Below are 20734 nucleotides of genomic sequence, written 5' to 3'. Positions count from 1 at the left end.
AGGTTTTGTTCATTCTTAAAGAAGCCAAGTCTCAACAAAGGTGTAGTTTATTAAATTATCCAAACCTTATAAGTAAACAGTGCCATTGAGTATACGGTTTTACTCTATTCACATACACCTAAGCCATATTTGGATAAAAGCATACATTACAAAAGTCAACTTAAAATAATCCCTTCAGGAAAACTATGTAATGAAAACTACCAAATTGGCACAAACTTATTTGCAAAAAGGCAACAGAGTAAAAACAGGTGAAGAACCTTTTGACATTTAGTTAAATGAAAAAGAATAAAACTCACAAAAGTACAATTGTACAATCCAAATGACTAAATGTCAACGTCTAGTGCACATGCTGACAGCTAAAAAGCTTTTTTGTGACAAACTGAACCTTGACGTTTTAATAACGTAGAGGAAAAGAATGGAAGAGACCAGGCTGGAGGGAAAACTGAAACAAAAAAAAAAAAAGACGATAACGTTAAGGGGGGGGGGGGACAAAGGGTGCAGAGAAATTAAATTAATTGCACAGAATATCTGAAGACATGTTTGACCAAACATTAAGCACTGATGAAGAGCAGAAACACTGATTTTACACCAGGGTTTTAACAGGATACATTTGCTTTCTGAAAAATGTACCTTTCATAGGAAGAACGGCAGAAACACAAGACTTGCATAGAAAGAGCTTTTAGAATTCCCCGCTGCATAGACAATGAATGCTGCAGCATTTTATCAAGTAGTAACTAATGAAGATGGGAGGGGAGAGAGAGTGTTGTTAAAGGGGAGCGCCGCTGAAATGTGGAATTATTCTGTAAAATGGATATTTATCTGAAAGCTTCCATAAAGATGTTTTTGTCTGTAAAGACATTAGCCCTCAAGGAAAGACTCCTTTAACTTCAGCATTACCTAAAAGGACAGTCTTATTCTTTCACTACAATAGATATGCAGTTCTTTCAACCCTCTTAAGAAATGTCAATTTTTGACAAAGGATTGTCCTCTCCTCTCACTCTGTTAAGGCATCCACTTAAGCAGAATACTTTAACACTCAGAATGTCTATTTTCAGCAAAGCTCCCCTTTAAAATATGCACCCGAAGGGTGCACCATTGAGTGCAGATTCACCAAATGCAGTCACCAAACTGCAACAGTTTTTTTCTTCAAAACACTTTGTAATATTACACTGACTTTATGAAACCAGATTCAGGTCCAGTTCCACATAGCTTACATGTTTAAGAACATCAACCCAAATACTGAGATGTTGTTGACAGTCAGAGGCTGTAAATTCACAAATATCTGACAAACAAGCACATAATATTTAGGTTGAATCTGTCTGGCACATTATGAACATATCGAGTAGATGAGAGATTAGAGTACAGAGTCGGTGGATAATCCAGCATGAGGTTATAGTGACTAAACAGCAAACGGCCAGTTCTACGTTCACTGTGGTTTCTGAGTCTTAAAGCTGACCAGGAGGAGTTGGTTGCAGTGAGCACCATGAAGTTATACATTCAGCACTGCAACATGTCTGTCAGTACAAGAACGCACATTTGAGAGGAGATAAAAGGTCAGCTTTTATCATACATTAGGTAAGAGGAGATTTGGTTGAGGTGCATGTATTGCTTTAGATGTGAAAACAATTCAGGTGCATAACTGAATTAACTGACCTGTAAATAGTGGCGACAGGTCAAGGAAAACATTCATTTTAACTTTTGGGTCATAGTCTAAATCTGTCAAAGTGAGAACCAAACTGGACCGGCTGCAGCTGAGAGTTAAAGTTTTGCCTTAATGCAGATATTTTGCAGTTTGAGCAAACACTTGATGAAAGAGGTTCACGGCAGGATTGAGGACTTCTATTCAACCCAGATGTATACTGATGATTCGACAGCCATCTTAAAGTTAGCACAGTTTCGCTTATATTATGCATCAATCATCAGACTGTCAACTCTTTGTAGACTGGCCACTTCAAAGATTTACCAGCTCAGCAGTAATTAAATTGAAATTTAATATATCACATTCAATTGCTTATAGCTGGTCCACTTTAATTCCTTCAGGTGTTTAATAGAAACTTTTTTTAGTCAAAAAGTACTTTCAGGGAAGGAAAAAATACTTCTCTCTTGATATCTCAGCCAGTGTACCTTGGAAAGTTTCTCATTAAGAGGGACAAACTTGCACGTCATCTCCAGGTAAAACTGGGGCAGGTTTGAGCCATTATTTAGCCAGTATAACCATATTTTTAACTATGTTAACATCTATTCATGGCTGCCTTGGTGCTCTCCTTCAGTCTGAAACTTGTATTCAGTCAAAGGTTGTTGTTAATGTCTCTGCGTCCAACCAAAAACAGTTTAATTCTTGATAAACTTTCAATTTCCTGTGGATGAAAAACATTATTTTGTATTTCAATGTAAAAGCCACCAGCAGCAAGGTAATTTCATGTTTGTTGTTGCAGGTTCACAGCATTTCCTTGGCAGTGAAGCACTCCCATTTTAATACACATTTACAAAATGTACCACTTTGAAAATACTGGCACAGTAGCTGAAGGCATAGAGAAGGAACAATCAGATTTGATATGTGACATTATTTTGTGAACAGAGCACTCCAGAAGTAGAAATTGCACACATCCCTCTGTACTTTGACACTGTCAAGAAATTGTCTTTTCTTAAACATAAACACTGAACATTTAAAGCATAACGTAACACAAATGCACAAAAAGCACATTGCTTTCCCTTTCTGACCAGAGTTCCTGGTTGCTCCTGAATGACATCCAGGTGAGGCGAGCAGCTGGTCTGAGAGGTTACTTCCATCGTTTCCACTGTGGCTGTTAATAAAGTTGTCTGCCAGTCCTCGGGGTGAACGACTGCGGTTCTTTAAAAGGTTGCATGGTGGAGGGGGAGGGGGGGGGCAGTAACTTTAGTTTAACTGCTAGACAGTCGATGGTAAAAGTAGATGTAGCCTAAGTCTTTTGGAGGCCTTTCTGACAAACACACTTTGTGGTCGTTGTAGATCACCCACCTACAGGAAGAGAGAATTTGTTGTTTTATTTCAGTATGAAATGCTTTCAAAATGTCACTTCTTTCAAAGTGGACTGTTATGAGGACAGACAAAATGGGTCAATTTATTTTTTTCCCCATTCAGTCTAAAAAAAAAAGAAATAAAGAAAAAAGAAAATAAATGCACTGTCCCAACGAGCTTGAATAATTTATTTTCAGACTTCCGGTGGCAAAAATAATGAATACAACAAATAATTTCTTTTTTTTCCTGAGATGACTGATATAAAAGTAAAAACACATTCTATTTGTGTGATTAACAGGAAGTCCCTCATTGTCATAATATGCTCAGTCAGTTTTGTACCACAATCAACTGCATGAATGAAAACTGTGTGCAACTCACCTTCCCTCCTTTTTGATGTGACAAACATAATGTCCAGACATTGTGGATGCTCCCATGTGGCTGATGAAAGCAAAGAGCTCATAACCTGAAAAAGGGAACATCCTGTTACAGTTTGCTCCTCAGTCCCTCTCTTCAACCACAATGTTTCATCCCTGGCCCTCAGCATTGCACTCTGTCCCTTTCTCTGGCTCTCCACTAGATGCCCTCAGACTTTCCCTCCTTTCCCCATCACTGACTACACACCTGTTCTCACTTCCCTCATCAGCCCTGCAGTTATGTGGCCACTCCGCCTGCTCCTCACCTGCAGCTAATGCTGTGTTACAAACTGCTCGAAATTCGGAAATGTCCAAGTTGAAATTTCTGACATCCAACCTCAAAGCGTTCCAGGTGCATGATGGTGCATGACACCAAAAGTTAACGAAAAACAAGGCTGACTGTGACAAACTGATGTTTATTAAGAGAGTGGCCCAGATTAATAGTGTCGTCATAGACGCAGTGCACTAATAAAGAGTTATGCTATATTTACATACTTGCTACAGTTATGCTTTATTTACATAATGGGCAACGAGACCAGGGAATATAAGTGTACTCACCGACAGGTGATCAGGTGAAAATACCCAGGGCAACACTGCACGATTAAAGTTCAAATTTATTTAACTTTTGAGGCAAGAAGCAGATTGCCTTTGTATGTGAAAACAGCTTTATGTCATAAGTCCGTTTTTGTTTTTTTAGGAATACAGGGGCCTATGCAATCTGTTTTAATTTCTGCCAGATTTTTTCCCCGATTCCATGTTTTCCCATTTTATATAACTTAATTCTGTGTTTTACAATTTAAGCACATCTTGTCATCAGAAAGTGTGTGTATTCATGCGGCAGATTAATACCATTTCAACAATTCAATAAGAAAATATTACAAACTGAATCAATACCAATAATTTGATGTAATATTCAAATGTAAATTTAGAAATATTCCAATATAGGCATATTATGTATGGGGACAATTCACAATAAATGTATTGCAACAGAAGAATATTAAAATACTATTTAATAGGAGACAATTCACAATTAATATATCGTTATATTACATCGTGTACTGTGACTTGTCCCCTATCAAACAGGTTATTCCTTGACACCCTCCATATAGTGCTGAACATACAGTCAGTGGGTCTGAGGAAGGCTACTCTTACGTGGGCAGCACTCCTACTTATTTACAAAGCTTGACGGATGTAGCTTTTCGGTTGTTGGAGGTCGGGAATTTCAGAGTTCTGTGTTGCCTGGAATGCAGTATAATTCCCTAATCATTCGCTCACCATTTATACCAGCTCACTTCCCTTGTTCACTGTCAGTTCATCCTGTTTGCCATGTTCCTAGATTTTGCATTCCCATTACCTGACCTATACCTGGTCTGCCTGCCTGTTACCTGTTGGTTGCCCGTTTGACATCAGCAAAGTTGGCTTGTGAATGGAAGCCTCGCTGCTTTTGATTTGTAGTTTACGTTTCATGGACCTGTATCTGCCTGTATGGCAAGTAAGCTCATTTATGAACAATAAATCATTGTACCGCACCGATGTGCCTGCTTCATCTGCATTTGGCTCAATTCCCGGCAAACCCACCCTGACACATCAAGTCACATATAGAACATATTTAACAACTACATTTAGTAGTAGGCTTATACCATCTGTTACACATCTGTTTCGATCATGTCAACAACAGGCATTCATCAGCGTAAAGATGAGCTGTAGCTATTAAGACTCTTTTAAAGCCTCCGCACAGGTCTAGCCAGTAAGATAAAATGACTGAATAAAACTAATCAAAAAGATGAAACATACAGCTATATTTCTAAATCGTTCAACATTAATTTACAGATTTAACAACAACTTTATTGTTTTTTTATTGACATTTGTTTTGTTCCAGCTGCAAGAGCACAATGTTTACCATTATGAACACTACACAAACAGGATAATTTTGTGGCAAGGACAGTTCAGAATATGCTTCTGCGCAAATAAATAACAAATAATGAAAAACCAGAACGTCTGCTAATGGGATTTTATGATTTTCACCCACAATTTTGCATGGTTGTTGTTTAAACACCACTGGTATGCAAGGATGTAGATGCATTATTACATTGTACATATTTTTTTGTATTTTGCGTTAAGAGTTAAAAAGCTCCTGAATCATGTTTTTAATGCCACTGTGCATAAATTTGGTCTGGCAGAGCAGGTCAGTGCCCAGGAGCACCAGAGGACACTCTGTATCAGCGCAGACATGAATTGGAGAAGAGGGTAAACTGGCCTGTGAGAGTTCATAACATCTAGGTGAAACTAAAACATCTGGAGGCAGAAAACATCCCCTTTCTAAGCTTACTCTTAATTGTACTCAGTTACTCACGTCCTGGTCCATCTTTGACTCGCGGCCCCGAGGTATCTCTGTCTGGGGACAGTGTGGAGTCACTGTGCGAGTTGGCGTTGGAAAAAGCGTTGTCGTTGGGCTCTGTGTCAGCCATGTCTGAAAGGGCGTCACTCTCCTCCTCCTCCGGATGGGTGAAGATCCAGTCGAGTGCTCGCTCCAGGTTATTGTTCTGAAACAACGGCTCAAGGTTACCACTTAATCTCACTGAAAGTCCAAACCAAAATGCCTTTAATATACCAGTGTTGACAGAAAATGTCTTTATTGTTGGATTCATACAACAGTATGAACAATAAGTCAGTTCAGAAAACCTTTACATTTGCACTGTAGGAGGATATCTCCCTCTCCTCTGCTGCAAGGAAACTGGTGCATAATATTCTAATGACTCAAGCAGCACTGTCTTTTCAAAAATACTAGTAGTAACAAGGAAATATTAGCTGTGCTAAATAAATATATAATCCAAAATAGAGGTGCGATTCCTTGAGAATGTCTGTCTTGGTTGGCAAGTGAAACTGCTTGCTTCTTGTGTCTATCCCAGTCAGGTCACTGAGGTTGAAAAAAGTTCCTCCTCCTAATTTTGGGCCGATAATAAACCGGCCGTGAGACCCCTTTCTGCTTCACACCTCCATCCCCCCTCATGAGGAAAATGTGTTAATTTCTTTTTCACTTCAGCAACATCATGGATGGCAGGGAGTTTGGTGACATTGAGGATGATAAACAAGGAAGCCTGGTGTCTATTTCTGTGTCTTAATAACAGTGGGCTAGGATATTTTTGCTGAGGGTAAATATGAAACACAAAACGTGAGAATCAGGGGGCAACTCACAACAAGTCAACACACTCAGAATAAGCGCCACCCACAGAAGTCTGACTTTCTGGAAGTGGTGCTCTTTCCTTTGTCAGTTCGGTACTGGCACACACTAGCTACCCTTCCTTTTCTCATCATTCAAAACAAATTACTTTTGTCCCAAACACAATATATCACTTTGTGTGCAGCAGAGGATTTCACTCTCAGGAGCAGGAGATGTATTAGACCCACGGTGCTTGCAGCAGCAAATGAAGGAACTTAGGTTGATAAACAATAAACAGATAACTCTTTATAATGTTATAATAAATGTTGAGGATTAAATATATGAATAATCTGCTGGCAGAAACAAATTATTAGAAGAAAATATATGCCTTGTAATAAGTCTTGGAGCCAGCTAACGGAGAAAACAAAGTTATGTGTTAGTGCACAAAGTGCAAACATGAACAGAGTAGGCAGAAGACTGACCGTGGCTTTGAGTGCCTGGATGCTGTGAGCGCGGGGGAAGCCCATGGAAGTGAGGATGGCGACGCTCTCCTCAGGGGGTGAGTTGCCTAGAAGTGTGGCACCCATGGGGCTGTCACTGGTGGAGGGACCAGGATCCATCATCGAAGGCAGAGTGAGAGGTTCTGCAAAGTCTGATAAAAAAAGAGAGAGAATAATGAGATGCTGTAGCTCTCTATTTATTTTTAACCCTATATGTACACACAAAGCCATATATATTAAAATTCGAACACAGTAGAGACACAGGCAACTGCTTACATGAAATACTTCTTAGTACATGTCTCTACAGCGATTAAGTATTTTTCTGTTTAACTTTTTTTTTTAAGTAAAACTCATTTTAGAATTTTCTGGGAAGTTCATGTCATCAACATCTCTGACTATGGATGATCTAGTGAGTATTTTTTTAAGAAACAAAACATCTTAAAAGGTGAAACACAGATCCATGATATTACTGCTGTTCGGAAGAATCCCCACAGGAGGAACGTAGCATGAATTTACATCAATTCAGGAAGCATCCTCAACTGAGAATACAGGCTTTGTTTCCAAGTCAACTGCAATGCTTTGAGCACTTTCAACAATTTCTAATGAAAGTGAAGAGACCCTCAACCTGGGAACAAGGACACTTTCACTGTAATTATCTGCTGTTGGCCATAAACAGAGCCTTCATTACTTGCCATAAATGAAAATGCACTTATCTCCCACTATCGTCTCTATCACGCCCTCCTTGTCTCGTGTCCTTTAGATTGCCCATAACACAGTTTTTATGCGACAGGGAGAAGGCCGTCTTGCAGGCCAAGTAGTAAGATAACTGAACAGTGTATATTTGCATGTTAAGCTAAATTATTGTTAAACTGGTTGTTATTATTTAATTTCGAACATAAACTTTGACAGCTTCAATCTGTCTTTCAATCTCATCACAGCCTTTATTAAAGTTTATATGAACTCTGGTCCTGTTCAGTGAGGCTCATTACTGAATACCGTGCTTTAAGTTTACCTTTGTAAATGCAACAAGTTCACCTCAGCCAAAAAGAGAGTTATGTTCTAAAAATGATGAAGTGAAAAGATAAGTTTAAAAAAAACAAAAAACAAGTTGAAGTAATGCTAATGTGAAGGTAAAGAAACCAAAGAAATGTGGGGGAGGTATAAGAAGTAGTAACACTTGTATAGCAGTCAGGGTCAGACCGTTTTACTGACGCTTTTGAGCCTGAATGCAGCCCATTTTGCAGATGCATTAAGACCATTTAAAACCTAACAGGCAGAGGGCTGCTCTAATTTCCCTCCACTGTAGAGGCCCATTACAGCCAACCAGGGAAATAACAGTGACGACACCTCAGGGGAACATCTCCACTACTGAGAGGCTTTATAAGAGAAAGTCGGCTTACAAAGTTTCTGATGACATTCTGATCACACACAGACATACAGAAATAAACACCTGCAGTACACAAAGGGATGCAAAGTCTGACACTTGCAAAAACAACTGATTGTAATGGAGGAAGTGGAGATGGAATACTTCTCGCACTTTGAATTACCTTTGCATTTAAAAAAAAAAAAAAAAAAAAAAAAATAGGTCCCATACAAATAAACGTGCCTTGGCTTTGTATACTTGCTGCAGTTTTTTTTCAGTAAAAAAAAAATTATTATAATCACTAGCTTCACATGTGAGCTGAACATCATATGACTGCTTGTGTTGCTTTGTGAAGCAGCATCTGCATTTCGTTTCCTTGCCCATTCCCTTGAACTCAACGCTCACATCTCATGCTCACTTTTCAAAGTCTGTAGACTCAGCTTATTGAAATTGCTGAACTGTGGCTCTTTAAGTGCAGCTGCTGTTTAAATTATTTGACACTGGTATTTTTGGTTTCTCTGGGTTAGGATTACCTCTTCAACCCTCAACACTCACCCCCCACACCTCATTTCTTGTCATGAATATTTTGTCTTGACTATTTTTGATCATTAGACCCTTACGATGAATTTGGACATAATGTTTTCAAGAATGAATTAAACTGTTGAACTGTTTGAAGGGGCCATACTTTTAAGGTTTCGATTACTTGAATATTTTAGGTCTACATAATTGGAGTCGGGGGTACAGTACAGTGTACAACCTTTTTAACACTACTGGCATGTAGGTTAATTTCATTGATCAGGAAAAGCCATCACACTGAGCAGCAGCTGAGGGAAGCAATGACTTCCCCGATACATTTGTGTAGACCTAGCAGACCTTTCTGAACCTTTCAGCAACACTTGGCTCTACTGTAAACTCTGTCCATTGAAACAAACACTGAAGTGACCTTCTTTAACACTACCTGCAAACACATCACATTTTAATTTACGTTAAACTATGAAAATGTGTACACACTTTTCTTTCTGTTGTACTGTAATGCCTACATCTTCATCATCTGTGTAGTGTTTTAATTAATTTACTTAAAGCTGATAAAAGGCCTTAATGAAAAAGTATAAGAATTTGTGTTTCTGGATCTCTCACTACTTTTTTTCCAATGAAGGCAGTGAAGTTTCCTTACCAGGCTCCTCCATGTGGGCTATGATCCAGTTGAAGGCCATCTCAGGGCCCATGTTGCCTGTGTAATAGACCGCCTTCCTACAGGCCTCCAGCGGAAAGCCCATCTCTGCCAGCTGCATAACTGCCACCTCGTCTATTTCTGGAGCTGGGGACACAATAAACTAAAACATCAATAACTAAAACATAGCAGTTGCTGATTCAACACAACCGGTAACCTTCCGGTTTAAACAACCAAACAGATTTGCTGTGGCTCTCTCTTCGGGTCTCATTAAACAAAGAGACCAGAAAAGAATCACCCCAGGGGATGCTTCTTTATCGAGGGATGATTTATCAAGGAGAGAAATGAGTCTGGCTAAAACAAGAAGAGCCATATGGAAAAGTAAAGTTTGTCTGGAGGTAGAGAGCAGCTGCAGCACCTGCTCGAGTATAGCCCCATAGCATTCATCACTATTGCTTGGTGACCAAAATACATTTTCCCCGGATATGACTTATATAAATGTTACATATTCATTTACATAGTACCGTAGTAGTAACTGAAAGGAGAAATGAAATACTCACAGTCTATGGAGCCCATGGAGTTATCTGAAAGAGGAGAAGAAACTTATTTTAGGTGACAGCACACAATGAGATCACTGTTTGTACTTTCACTTGTAAGAATGTTAAACAATTAAATATTACAGATAACAGATATATAAGATATTATAGCAAATCAAACTAGAGAGAATTATCCAAATTTTGGGTTGGTAACACCATGGCAGGATTTTCCCGCTAAGGGCCCCAGAGCAAATGTTAAGTGCTGGGTCCCTTTCTCACCTATCTCTATGCATTTTGTTCAGCATTCTTACTAGAATATTACATTTTACCCAGGTTTGCTGTGTGGTGGTTTGATTAGTCACAAATAATTTAGGAATATACACAAGATCACCTGAAATAATGAAGGTCTGGAAACTAGATTTTGACCAACCTCAGAGTGAGACTATGTAACCTTTGAAAGAAGAAATAAATTCTTCTTACAAATGAAAAGTTGAATTCATAACATCATTCTTCAATTCAATGTAAATGCTGAATTGGTTTGCTGACTTTGCCTCTTTTCTACTTATGCTGTTGATAACACTATTTTCGAACATTTACCATTGTCCTGTAATTGTAACTTCACGTCAAAAATGATATAGGCTCACTTTATTGTGCGGTATAAAGTCTCATATGGGTGTCCCTTTACAGACAGGGCTGATTCCAGTTAGCTGCAAGCTGGGCAGAAAACATGTTTGGCGGGGGCCTTGTCACCACCTGCGGTGAGGAGATTGATCGACCCCCACTGTTCCCAAGCACTGCAATCACAACTTGAGAGAGTCCCGCTCCCTTTAAACAAGCTTGATTTTTGCGATGCCTTTCGAATTGTGTTACTTTGGACAGTGAAATCTTAGCAGTGTCTGCCACCAGTACTCATTAAGGAGACAGATCCATAAATTATTTGAAGATGCTGGGTAAGAATAATCTGAACAAAAACATGTACACTGCTGTTTCATTCCAAAGTCCTCATTTACTCTACATGGACTTTTTTTTGTCACCAGTACTTTACCGGAGAGTTTTACACAAGGCAATTTCTTATGTTTTAAGTACTTGTAATGACTCAATAAAGTAATTTGCAGTTTGTTAAGTTTCTTTGTCTTGCTCACTCATGCGCTTCCTCCCTCTCTCTCATATTTTCATTGCATCAACAAAATTATAAAACAGATCCTTGCACACCTTTTTCCACAAAAAGAGACTTTTCCCATTTTAATTTCGAAGGAGACGAAATGATTAGCAAAAAAACCAAATCAATATCTATATGGTTTGAGCAGTTTTAATTGTTTGCTTTGTGCTTTAGAAAAATGGAATCACAAAAAGGCATGATACATTTTTTCTATCTTCCATTATCTTAATGGCCTGGAATCGTTGAGTGAATGGATAATACACAGACCAATAAGAAATAATGTGATTCAAGCAGCATACAGGAAAACACGTTTTTGCGATGCTGTGTAATCAATGAGAAGCACTGAAGCCTTTTGGAAACAGAAGGGTGAGCAATGATTAATCGCTGCTGATGCCAGCCGGGGGATAATGGGCCGGTGGTTAATCGACAAAACTCATCATATAAATGAGAAATAAATAAATCAGAAAATGTATTGAAAACAGCACATCATTTCCTCTGACCTCTTTTCATTTCACGGTTTAAACCACATGACTTACACACTGGTACTTGTTTTAAATCCCTGTATGTAGAGAGAGAAGCTCAGACAGAAGTCAACATGGGGCAGGTGCGAAACAATTCAAACGACTCTACTGCCTCAAACTTACTACATCCAAAAAACATTTACACATATTTTCATGCATCCATTTTACTGTGTAGCTGTGTAGCTTATTGCTGTCAGATATGCAGTGCTGCATAAGTAAGGTAGTTTCAGCTCAAAGAAAGGATGCTTTAATGTGCAAGACTTTTACGTATACTGCAATCTTCCAAGAAGCCAATTCCATGTGTTTGGAAGTCTGAGATAGCAGGTACAGCATAAAACATGCAGTCCTGAAATATTAAAGTTCACTCAGACAAACATGTTCAGACTTTAGTTTCGTCCTCCGACTTTCCTGTCCTGAGAAAGAGCCAGCTAAAAAATTCTGTAAAGCTCTCAGAAAAAAAACCCTCCTGTGTCTGCCAATGTGTGAATCACAGTAAAGGCTGCTTGCAGATGTTACTGTGTCTTTGCTCCTTGGACCCCTTTTTGTGAGCTTGAGACAGTACAGAACACTTTGTGCTTCACGCCTGCTAAAATATTAAGGAGTACACTGATAAGTTGATGTAGCTGAACTTTGCAAACGACAAAAGGAGGACTAAAAGAATAGGAATTACAAATCACAGAGGAGACAGAGACAAAAAAAGCTGAACAAAAAGGAGGGATGTTGTAGTTTTGGCCTTTAGGAAGAGAGGCCGATAAAGAGGCTCAAGTACACTATACGTTATACTGGAAATATCACTAAACAAGCAGTCTAATGCAACCAAGTATTGAAAAAAGTAACAACAATACTGCTTATGCTCAGGAGCCTACAGTAGGTTATTCTCAGAGCAAAGGGAAGTCCATTACAAGGGGATCTCATTAAATCATTAGAACTGTAAGACTTAGCCACACTGTGTACTCAACAACTTTTAGTAATTGATTGAGCATGCCTTTCCTATGGGATTCAATATGCCCTTAAGAGAGAACTTGGGTGGCTTTGAGCAGAACATCATATTAAAGTCAATTTCACGGATCATTTGTCTCAGTTACAAAAATACCCTACACCTCCTGAAAAGGGTGCAATCCGATATATACTGTATTATATATTAAGAGGTCTTTCTAATATTCTGTACACTTTATGTACAGTATATGATTAGAGTGGAAAAAAACAAGTGCTCAGGGAAAACAATGCCCTTTAAAATTAATAAGAGGACTGTGAAATTTAACATGAAGGGCCAAAAACGCCCCCAGTAGTTAAGAGTCGGGTATTTGCATTCACACATGCAAATACTGCAGTAAGTCATGTGATGTCATGAGTCATGAGTCATGTCAGTCTAATGACCAGGGGATCCTTCTCAGTGAATTCTGGATGAGAACAATGGAGCACTGTCTGATCTGAAAACCAGAGAATATCTCTCAAGTAGAACCAAACGTTGCCACCAATGATTATTTGCAAATATGTAGTAGAAATTAATAAAACACAAAATGTCGGGTTAAAAGGGAGAAAATGTCTTTTACGTTATCCTAGTTGTAATCCCAGAGATGCCTTGCTGAAAAGTACAACAAAAGGTGTGTTATACTAACCGACATATCTGTCAGTGCACACACAAACTGTATGTCTTTGCATAAACATAAACACACACACACACACACACACACACACACACACACACACACACACGACCCATTCCCACTTTAATCCACTCTTTGTGTAAAATACACATGTTCCATACCTCTAGTGTCCTCAGGTAGCACGATGGGAGGCATGAGGTCAGGCAGCTCCTCTTCACCCGCCTGCAGTCCTGTAGCCCGCAGCCGGCTCAGATCCAGAAAGTCTGGAACATCTATGGCCAAGTCTGTACATAGGAGACAAATAATATATCATATCGGAGGAATGCATTGACATGGATGGTGAGCTGAGCCTGTGCTTTCCCCCGAAGTGTGTTTCCAAAAGCATCTTAAGGCGACAATGATCTTAGCCCATAGAGGAGTGGCAGTATCCTTTTTAAAAGACACATTGATACATTTTTATCTTTTTTTTTTTTTTTTAATCAAATCATTGTTATATTTGAACACCTCTCATAGCTCCCTTTGAGTGAAAAGATTTGTAGAAAAAAATAGATCATATAATAAGTGAGGATTCAGGCCCAAGAAGTTGCTAACAAACTGATATTCTCTATTCTGGTGTCCTTAATACACTACTGTTAAGAGGAGCTATATGCAGCCCCTGTTGCAGCATTACTTCAGCCCCTGTGAGCTGTTTGTGTAAGTGATGCCACAAAACACGACTGATGGTGGGCCACATAAAACTCCAAATATTATACTGAAGATCACGATTTATAAATATCAGTTTAAACAATTACAGTTAAGCTTGCAAAGACAATCTGGGTGAATTTTGGCGAATTGAAAGCTGCAAGAATTACAGGAGAAGCCATTCATGAGCTTGACAAAAATGTACTTAAGCAGCAGTTTCACCTGCTACTGTACATGCCATGAGAATTTCAGACTGATGCTGCCCTCTGCTGAGCATATACAGTACTACAAATACTTATAATTAAGAAACAACATTGGTGGAGGCCAGTAGAAGACCCATTTAAATCCCATTAATCAGCGGAGGGAGACAGACAGTTACCTAGTTTCTTCGGCACCCAGTCAACCCCAAATGTGAATTTCTTGATCTGCAAAATCAGATACTCTGGGAAGGTGGAGAAACGAGAAGTTCTGCAGAGGAAAATAACATTTTAGTATCTTCAACCAAGTCCAGTTGCCCTTGACCTGGATGACTGAGAACCTTCACAGACAATTAAGATAAATTTATGAATACAACTGATTTTAATTTAAAGATATGAGGTAAAAAAAAAAAAAAAGGAACAGGCGGCCCCTTTGCTTACTTGACTCCGGCTGACTTGGCCTGCAGCGCTGAGCTCCAGAAGTCGGGGACGTTCTCAGGCTCTGTGAAGGCCTGCAGGCACGCGGTAAAGGGGATCCGCGCTCTTACCGGCTCAGGGGGAGCCCGCATGTTCTCCTCAGCGTCCTTCCGCTTGGCCTCGTACACCAGCAGCTCCTCTGGTAGAATGACAACAAAGAACACTTTGAGCGGTGCATAATTGATCTAAAACACCCCACAGTATTCAGTATTTTGAGAGAAATCAATACAAGTTGTGATACAAGTTGCATTTTAATATCAATAAATAATTTGAAGTGTTAATGTACCATTCAGGAGGGCTGCTCACTAAGGTCACATTTGTTTATTCTAATTATACAAACATTGTCACAATTAAAAGGACAACATTACAATAACATTAGCTACCGCTATATATCCTTTCAATAACACATAGCATTTGTCATATAATATCTTATGTCAAGCCAAGAATGTGTATGCAGTCACTTTTTCTTTCTGAACTACACAGCTCTCAGTCAGGACCTTCTGTGCCCTTTCAGAGAAGGACCTGCTGTTTCTCCCAGCGGCTGGAGCCACCTGAGCCCAGCATCATGCCAGCTGTACCGAACAGAAGCAGCTGTGGCTTCCTACTGCAGCTGAACATTTTTTGTGTGTGTGTGTGTGTGTGTGTGTGTGTGTGTGTGTGTGTGTGTGTGTGTGTGTGTGTGTGTGTGTGTGTGAGTGTGAGTGTGAGTGAGTGAGACGGGAGCTCCTTTACCTCGATTCGTAGCCGCCTCAATGGGGGCTGGCAGCTGGATGCAATAGTCCACCCGCTCAGTGTAACGAACTCGACGTGTCTGGCAGCACTGAACTCGCTCCTCCACCAGGAAACGAAAGACGTCGCTTGGATTCTCTGAGCCTGCACTGTTCCTCTGTAAACACAACAACATATTGGGAGGATGAGAGAGTGGGTTTATATATCAACAACAAAATCAGGCCATGAGCTCGGACACATATTTCAGTTTGATAATATATCAGACATATTGTGGTGATGGCGCAATGGATAAGACACATACCTTTGGTGTAAGAGACCCAGGATCAATTCCCCACTGTGACCCATCCACCATTGTGTCCCTGAGCAAGACACTTAACCCCTAGTTGCTCCAGAGGTGTGTGACCTCTGACATGTATAGCAATTGTAAGTCACTTTGGATAAAAGCATCAGCTAAATGTAAATGTAAATATTGTTAAGTATAAAATACAGACCTTTGATGTGACACTGATAAAACGGAGGTTCCTCCCAGACTAGTCAATAAACAGCGTTTTCTTTGCACACTTCATTTTTTATTTAATAGTTGATTTAAATATGTAAAATAAAATCTTAATGGCACACATGCTGTCATCTGTCCCTTACATTGTAATGGTATTATCTGGCTAATGCACCGATAATCTCAAATTAACTGCATTAGCATAGTTTTAGTGTCCTATGGTCTAAAGGCTGTTACAAATACTTTTTAGAATAGTTCTGATTGTATTTTAGCAGTTAGCAGTAAAAAATATAAGTATTGTTCTACAAAAAGATATATCAATCAACAGTTTGAAACACAGGTATTTACAAGTTTATGGTACATGTGAAGCTTATATTTTAAAGCTCCTGTGACACATGACAGCCTGAGGTTTGAAATGCAACTATATCTATAAGCTATTCTTTGCTGTGGTTTATTACAGTCCTCCTGGCATGACTTAAACCTAACTGCTGTTTGTATTAAGAGATCTGGGTCAGTTATTCATAAAGTAGTTGCGACTGTTTAATTTAGGAACCGCCTCAATTACCCCTTCATAGCTGAGAGTGTTACATCTTTTCAGAATCACAGGCGCATTCATCATTAGCACTGAGCAGCTCTGTCTCATCTCCCTACTTATGAACGGGGTCGGGGTCATTGAAGTTTAGACTGTGTTTATTTGAAGACTGTGATGAAGGATGGCATCGTGACTTAACACAACCAGTTTGCGACGCAGCCTTTCTGCAACCCAGCCCTTCTATTCTAAGAAGCTACAGAAATACACAAGTTATAATTTTACTCACGCCAAGTATGCAGGCTGACGTTGACAGAGGAAAATGTTGCTGATGGTGGTGGCTTTAGTCCCGTCATCTATGTCTGGATAACTAAATCGGTGTCTACTTTACAGACAGTTGTAAAGGCAAGAAAGTGGACCAAAGAAGGGGAAAACAGTAAGGGCATTTTTTTTCCTAAAAAAAAAAAACAAAAAAAAAATCGTGTTCAAGCACAAGAGTTGTAAGGCGTCTATAGATAATGGGGCAAATATGGACAAATTGGGGCTCAGAAAATCTGGGTGGTATGTTTTGCTGTTCGTCACAACATTAGGTGGAGCGTCAGGTCCAAGTCAGGGCATGTATCATGGCTGAGGCAGAATAGGAAGCGTTATCTGGCCTCCCTGTGTAACAGATAGCACTGAGCTATATATATCCTAGTTGAGAAAGACACATCAGAGCACCCCACGTGTATGTACCAACCAAGGAGACAGTGTGCTGTGTTTAGTGAAAAACCCTCCCAACCCTACCCTCCCAATCAACTGCATGTCCATGTGTGTTAGGGGTCAGATGTAACCCAGCCATTTTGTGAAAATGTTATGATCACAAAAGTTTATAGTGTAGTTTTGTCAAAGGCAGGATCAGTCTGTCTGTTGCATTAACTAGAATTATATCCCAGTGGATATGTATAAAACATAATAAATATAATAATTAGTCATTTAGCAAGTTTTTATTCAAAGCGACTTACAGTTGCTATATGCTGTATGTAATGCGTCATAGTAACCTTTCAAAGTTATAGTTAATCACATTTCTAGACTGAACAACAGCAAGTTTATGTTTATTTAACAATTTATAACATTAAGATTACAATTTATAGCAACAGAGTCATCATCACAACTGGCCAAATACCATTTGCTGATGAAGATAATGGACCAGTGGATGTTGTGTTAAGTACAAAGATACCTTGGTTGTGGTGCTGCGTTAAAGGTGAAGAAGTCACTAAAATCATAAGGTGAAATCCTCTGAGGACTATCAACATCCAAATGAAGATTTAATGGTACATTGAGCAATACGTGGAGTAATATTTTGTTCTGAACTAAAGCGATTGACAGAGAGACCAACCAAGCAACAGAGGGGCAGAAAATAATGTTTCTCCTTACTTGCCATTGCTAAAATATGATTCTTTTAACAACATACTTCAGTGAACAATTCGTGGCACTTCTCAAAAAAAAAAAAAAAAGTCTACTATGCAAATAATTCTGTAAACACGACAAATCTGGACTAAGCTTATATACTGCACTACAACACAATTAAAGTGCACAACATCTCATCCATTATATTTATTGTTTTATCAACCAACAGCATCTAATACTTCAACATTTGTACATCAGATATATATATATATATTTATTTATTTTATTTTGTTTTTTTTTTTTTTTTTGTTCCCCCCATGATGTCAAGGCCCCTTCACAGTCTACTGGCTGTAGTTTCTGTTCATTGGCAATCACCTACTGTACTTTTTTTTTTTTTATTTTGACCTTTACAGGGTTTTAGTTTCACTCACCTCCACCAGGTTGATCATGTGCAGGAGGAACTCGTGGGCATCTTGTTGTCTGTTGGAGGAAAACTCTGGGTGTCCCCGGCTGACCAGGGCCTTCAACATCCGAGGAGAGATGCCCTTCTGCTGGTGCTGGAATTACAACATTTGGGCGTCACACAAGACAAGACAGCAGACTAGTGGTGATTTTTAAACACTGAAAGTAGCCTGCCAGTATCAGGCTCTATACAGAAGATATACCTGTGAAGAATTGTGTCACATAGCTCGTTATAGCTCCAGTAAAGAGTCTTGATTTACAACCTGAGAGTTGTGAATCTAATAAGAATCTAAAATATTATATTGAGACAATATTGTGTGATCCCAAAACAATAGTCAAAACATAACACAGACAGTGGTATTGGCTGTAACTTAAAGTTTAGTATGCAGAAAGGATAATGTTACAACAATGAATGAATAACTGGCATGACTGCTTCTCAAATTCTATAAATTCTTCTCCACGACTGGATTTCTTAACAAAAAAGTTTGTTTACCTATTGGTTATTAAAAAGGGCTTTAAAAAAAAAAAATTGATGGAGCCTGCTAAGCAGAGAAAATAAATAAATAAATAAGATTGTGTCTGGTTCATCTGTCTGCTGGTGTGAAACACATGACACTCAAAGATGAAAGTATTCATAAGTCTTCGTGTTTCACTAGAAACAAGCAACACCCAATACTCCACAACTCGAAATACTTGTGTTCGGTCACTACCTGGTTATCTTATGCTAGTCCTGATGTTATTGATACAGGCAGTCTGTGACTAAAAGGGAGTTTCTGCAGAGTTAGTGCTATGCTGAAGTAAAAGTTGAACACGTTCAATCTTCTCATTTAACCTAACTAAACATGTAAGTCAAAAAGTTCATGATCGATTAATTACAGATAGATCCAATGTGGAGACATCCCTACATCACCCTGCCACACCAATGTAGGCCAATATATAATAATATTATATATTATAATATATAACTGTATTGGGGAATATTTTCTTAGCACAAACAGACCACAGCATGCCAACTCAAGCCCCTTCCCCTTGTCTTCCCAGCTGTCAATATGTATCCAAACGTACCATCACATGTGTAGGAAGTACAGGGTGTCGGCTCTGCCCTATTAATTACTGTGGCTAGCAAGGCTTAAAATGGGCTTTAATGGTTTTCCTCTCCTAGTTTCCTGGCAGCTGTCTGGTATGTGGTTGAGGGGCAATGATTTCATATCATGCGCATTAAAATTAGTAACGCAAAACACACAAACAAATAAACCAAATAAATCAATATGTTCAATCACTTCAGAGACTGCAGGAAGCACAAGACAATCATTAAGCACCGCTAATATATGTGACTAAATTAAGTAGTGATGTGGGGAATTCAAAGCAAAACACAACATTACAGCAGTGCCTGGAGCTGTGTTCTTAAACAATTTGAGTTGCACATTTGGGACCGCAGCCAACAGCTATTTTCAGACTACAGGAAAAAAGGTCAGAGCACATAAAAACTTGACAATGTATCTAAAAATCCCATCTTCCTTCAGTTTCGATCAACATCAAAAAGCTCAAGTGTATTAATGACACAGATGTTATGCATTATGAAAAAGTTGTTTCATGTTTAAAATTGGGAAAACATCAAACTGACAAGCTGAGACTCACGTCAGTTTGGTCCTTTACTGAAAAAGACCAATTTCACTACCACTCAGTACTAACATGCTTCTGTTGGTTATGGACCCAGTTTGGGAGCTGGACATACCCAGTCTAATACCTTGTGTTCTTCTTTCATCACCTGTTCAATGAGCTCAGATTTCATGGGTGGTTTGGAGTACTGGCCTGAGAGCAGTCCGTGTCCCAGTTTAGCCCTGTCGGACAAAAACAAAAGGCAAAAATATTACAACACATCGTCAGTCTTTTAGTTTTTTTCTAGTATTTCAGGGGTGATTTCTTGTCAGAACAAACATTTCTGAGCCTTCAGACTATACACCTGAGGCTTGTTCCTCGAAGCAGTTAACTTGTTAACCAGTTCAATTTCACCTCTGTTGCCAGGTTACCGAACATTTGAAGAATACATCAGTTTTAGAAAAATTTGGAGAATATAAATCATTGTAATTCTTCACATCCTTACAATTAGTTTGGTCACTCCGGCAGATGTGGCATCTGTAATCCTTGGTGGTACATAATGTATTTGTGAACAGAGTGTGTGTGTGTTTATATATATATATATATATATATAAAAATAATCATTCCTCAGACATCCTACTGTATATAGAAAAATGACTTGTAATTCACCATACCAAACATTAACTGTAGGTGGCAGTGACTCAACCAATTTCAGCACAATCAGTTTCATCTGTAACAGTTTCTTCAAAA

The 20734-nt window shown here is 39.0% G+C and overlaps 1 protein-coding gene across 5 annotated transcripts in view; it reads right to left on the bottom strand.

The window, feature by feature from the left end:
- Positions 1-29: 29 nt before the first annotated feature.
- The window catches only part of usp13 (ubiquitin specific peptidase 13), a 34248-nt gene continuing 13543 nt past the window's right edge, over positions 30-20734 (bottom strand). For 3 of the 5 annotated variants that reach the window (XM_046049476.1, XM_046049480.1, XM_046049479.1), the window contains exons 10-21: positions 20121-20226; positions 18355-18480; positions 15516-15669; positions 14748-14922; positions 14489-14577; positions 13590-13712; positions 10166-10189; positions 9609-9752; positions 7054-7223; positions 5765-5954; positions 3377-3461; positions 30-2998 (exon numbers count right to left, since the gene is read on the bottom strand). In XM_046049476.1, the coding sequence (XP_045905432.1) occupies positions 2902-2998; positions 3377-3461; positions 5765-5954; positions 7054-7223; positions 9609-9752; positions 10166-10189; positions 13590-13712; positions 14489-14577; positions 14748-14922; positions 15516-15669; positions 18355-18480; positions 20121-20226 (1483 nt within the window). In that variant the 3' untranslated portion in view covers positions 30-2901. The remainder of the gene's footprint in view (positions 2999-3376; positions 3462-5764; positions 5955-7053; positions 7224-9608; positions 9753-10165; positions 10190-13589; positions 13713-14488; positions 14578-14747; positions 14923-15515; positions 15670-18354; positions 18481-20120; positions 20227-20734) is intronic. The other 2 variants (XM_046049477.1, XM_046049478.1) reach the window with 2 other exon arrangements.

The sequence above is a fragment of the Micropterus dolomieu genome, linkage group LG05 (genome assembly GCF_021292245.1).
Source record: "Micropterus dolomieu isolate WLL.071019.BEF.003 ecotype Adirondacks linkage group LG05, ASM2129224v1, whole genome shotgun sequence".
In the NCBI taxonomy this organism is placed as follows: domain Eukaryota; kingdom Metazoa; phylum Chordata; class Actinopteri; order Centrarchiformes; family Centrarchidae; genus Micropterus; species Micropterus dolomieu.
The sequence above is the reverse complement of the archived record's forward strand: the minus strand, read 5'-3'. Positions and strand labels throughout refer to the sequence as shown.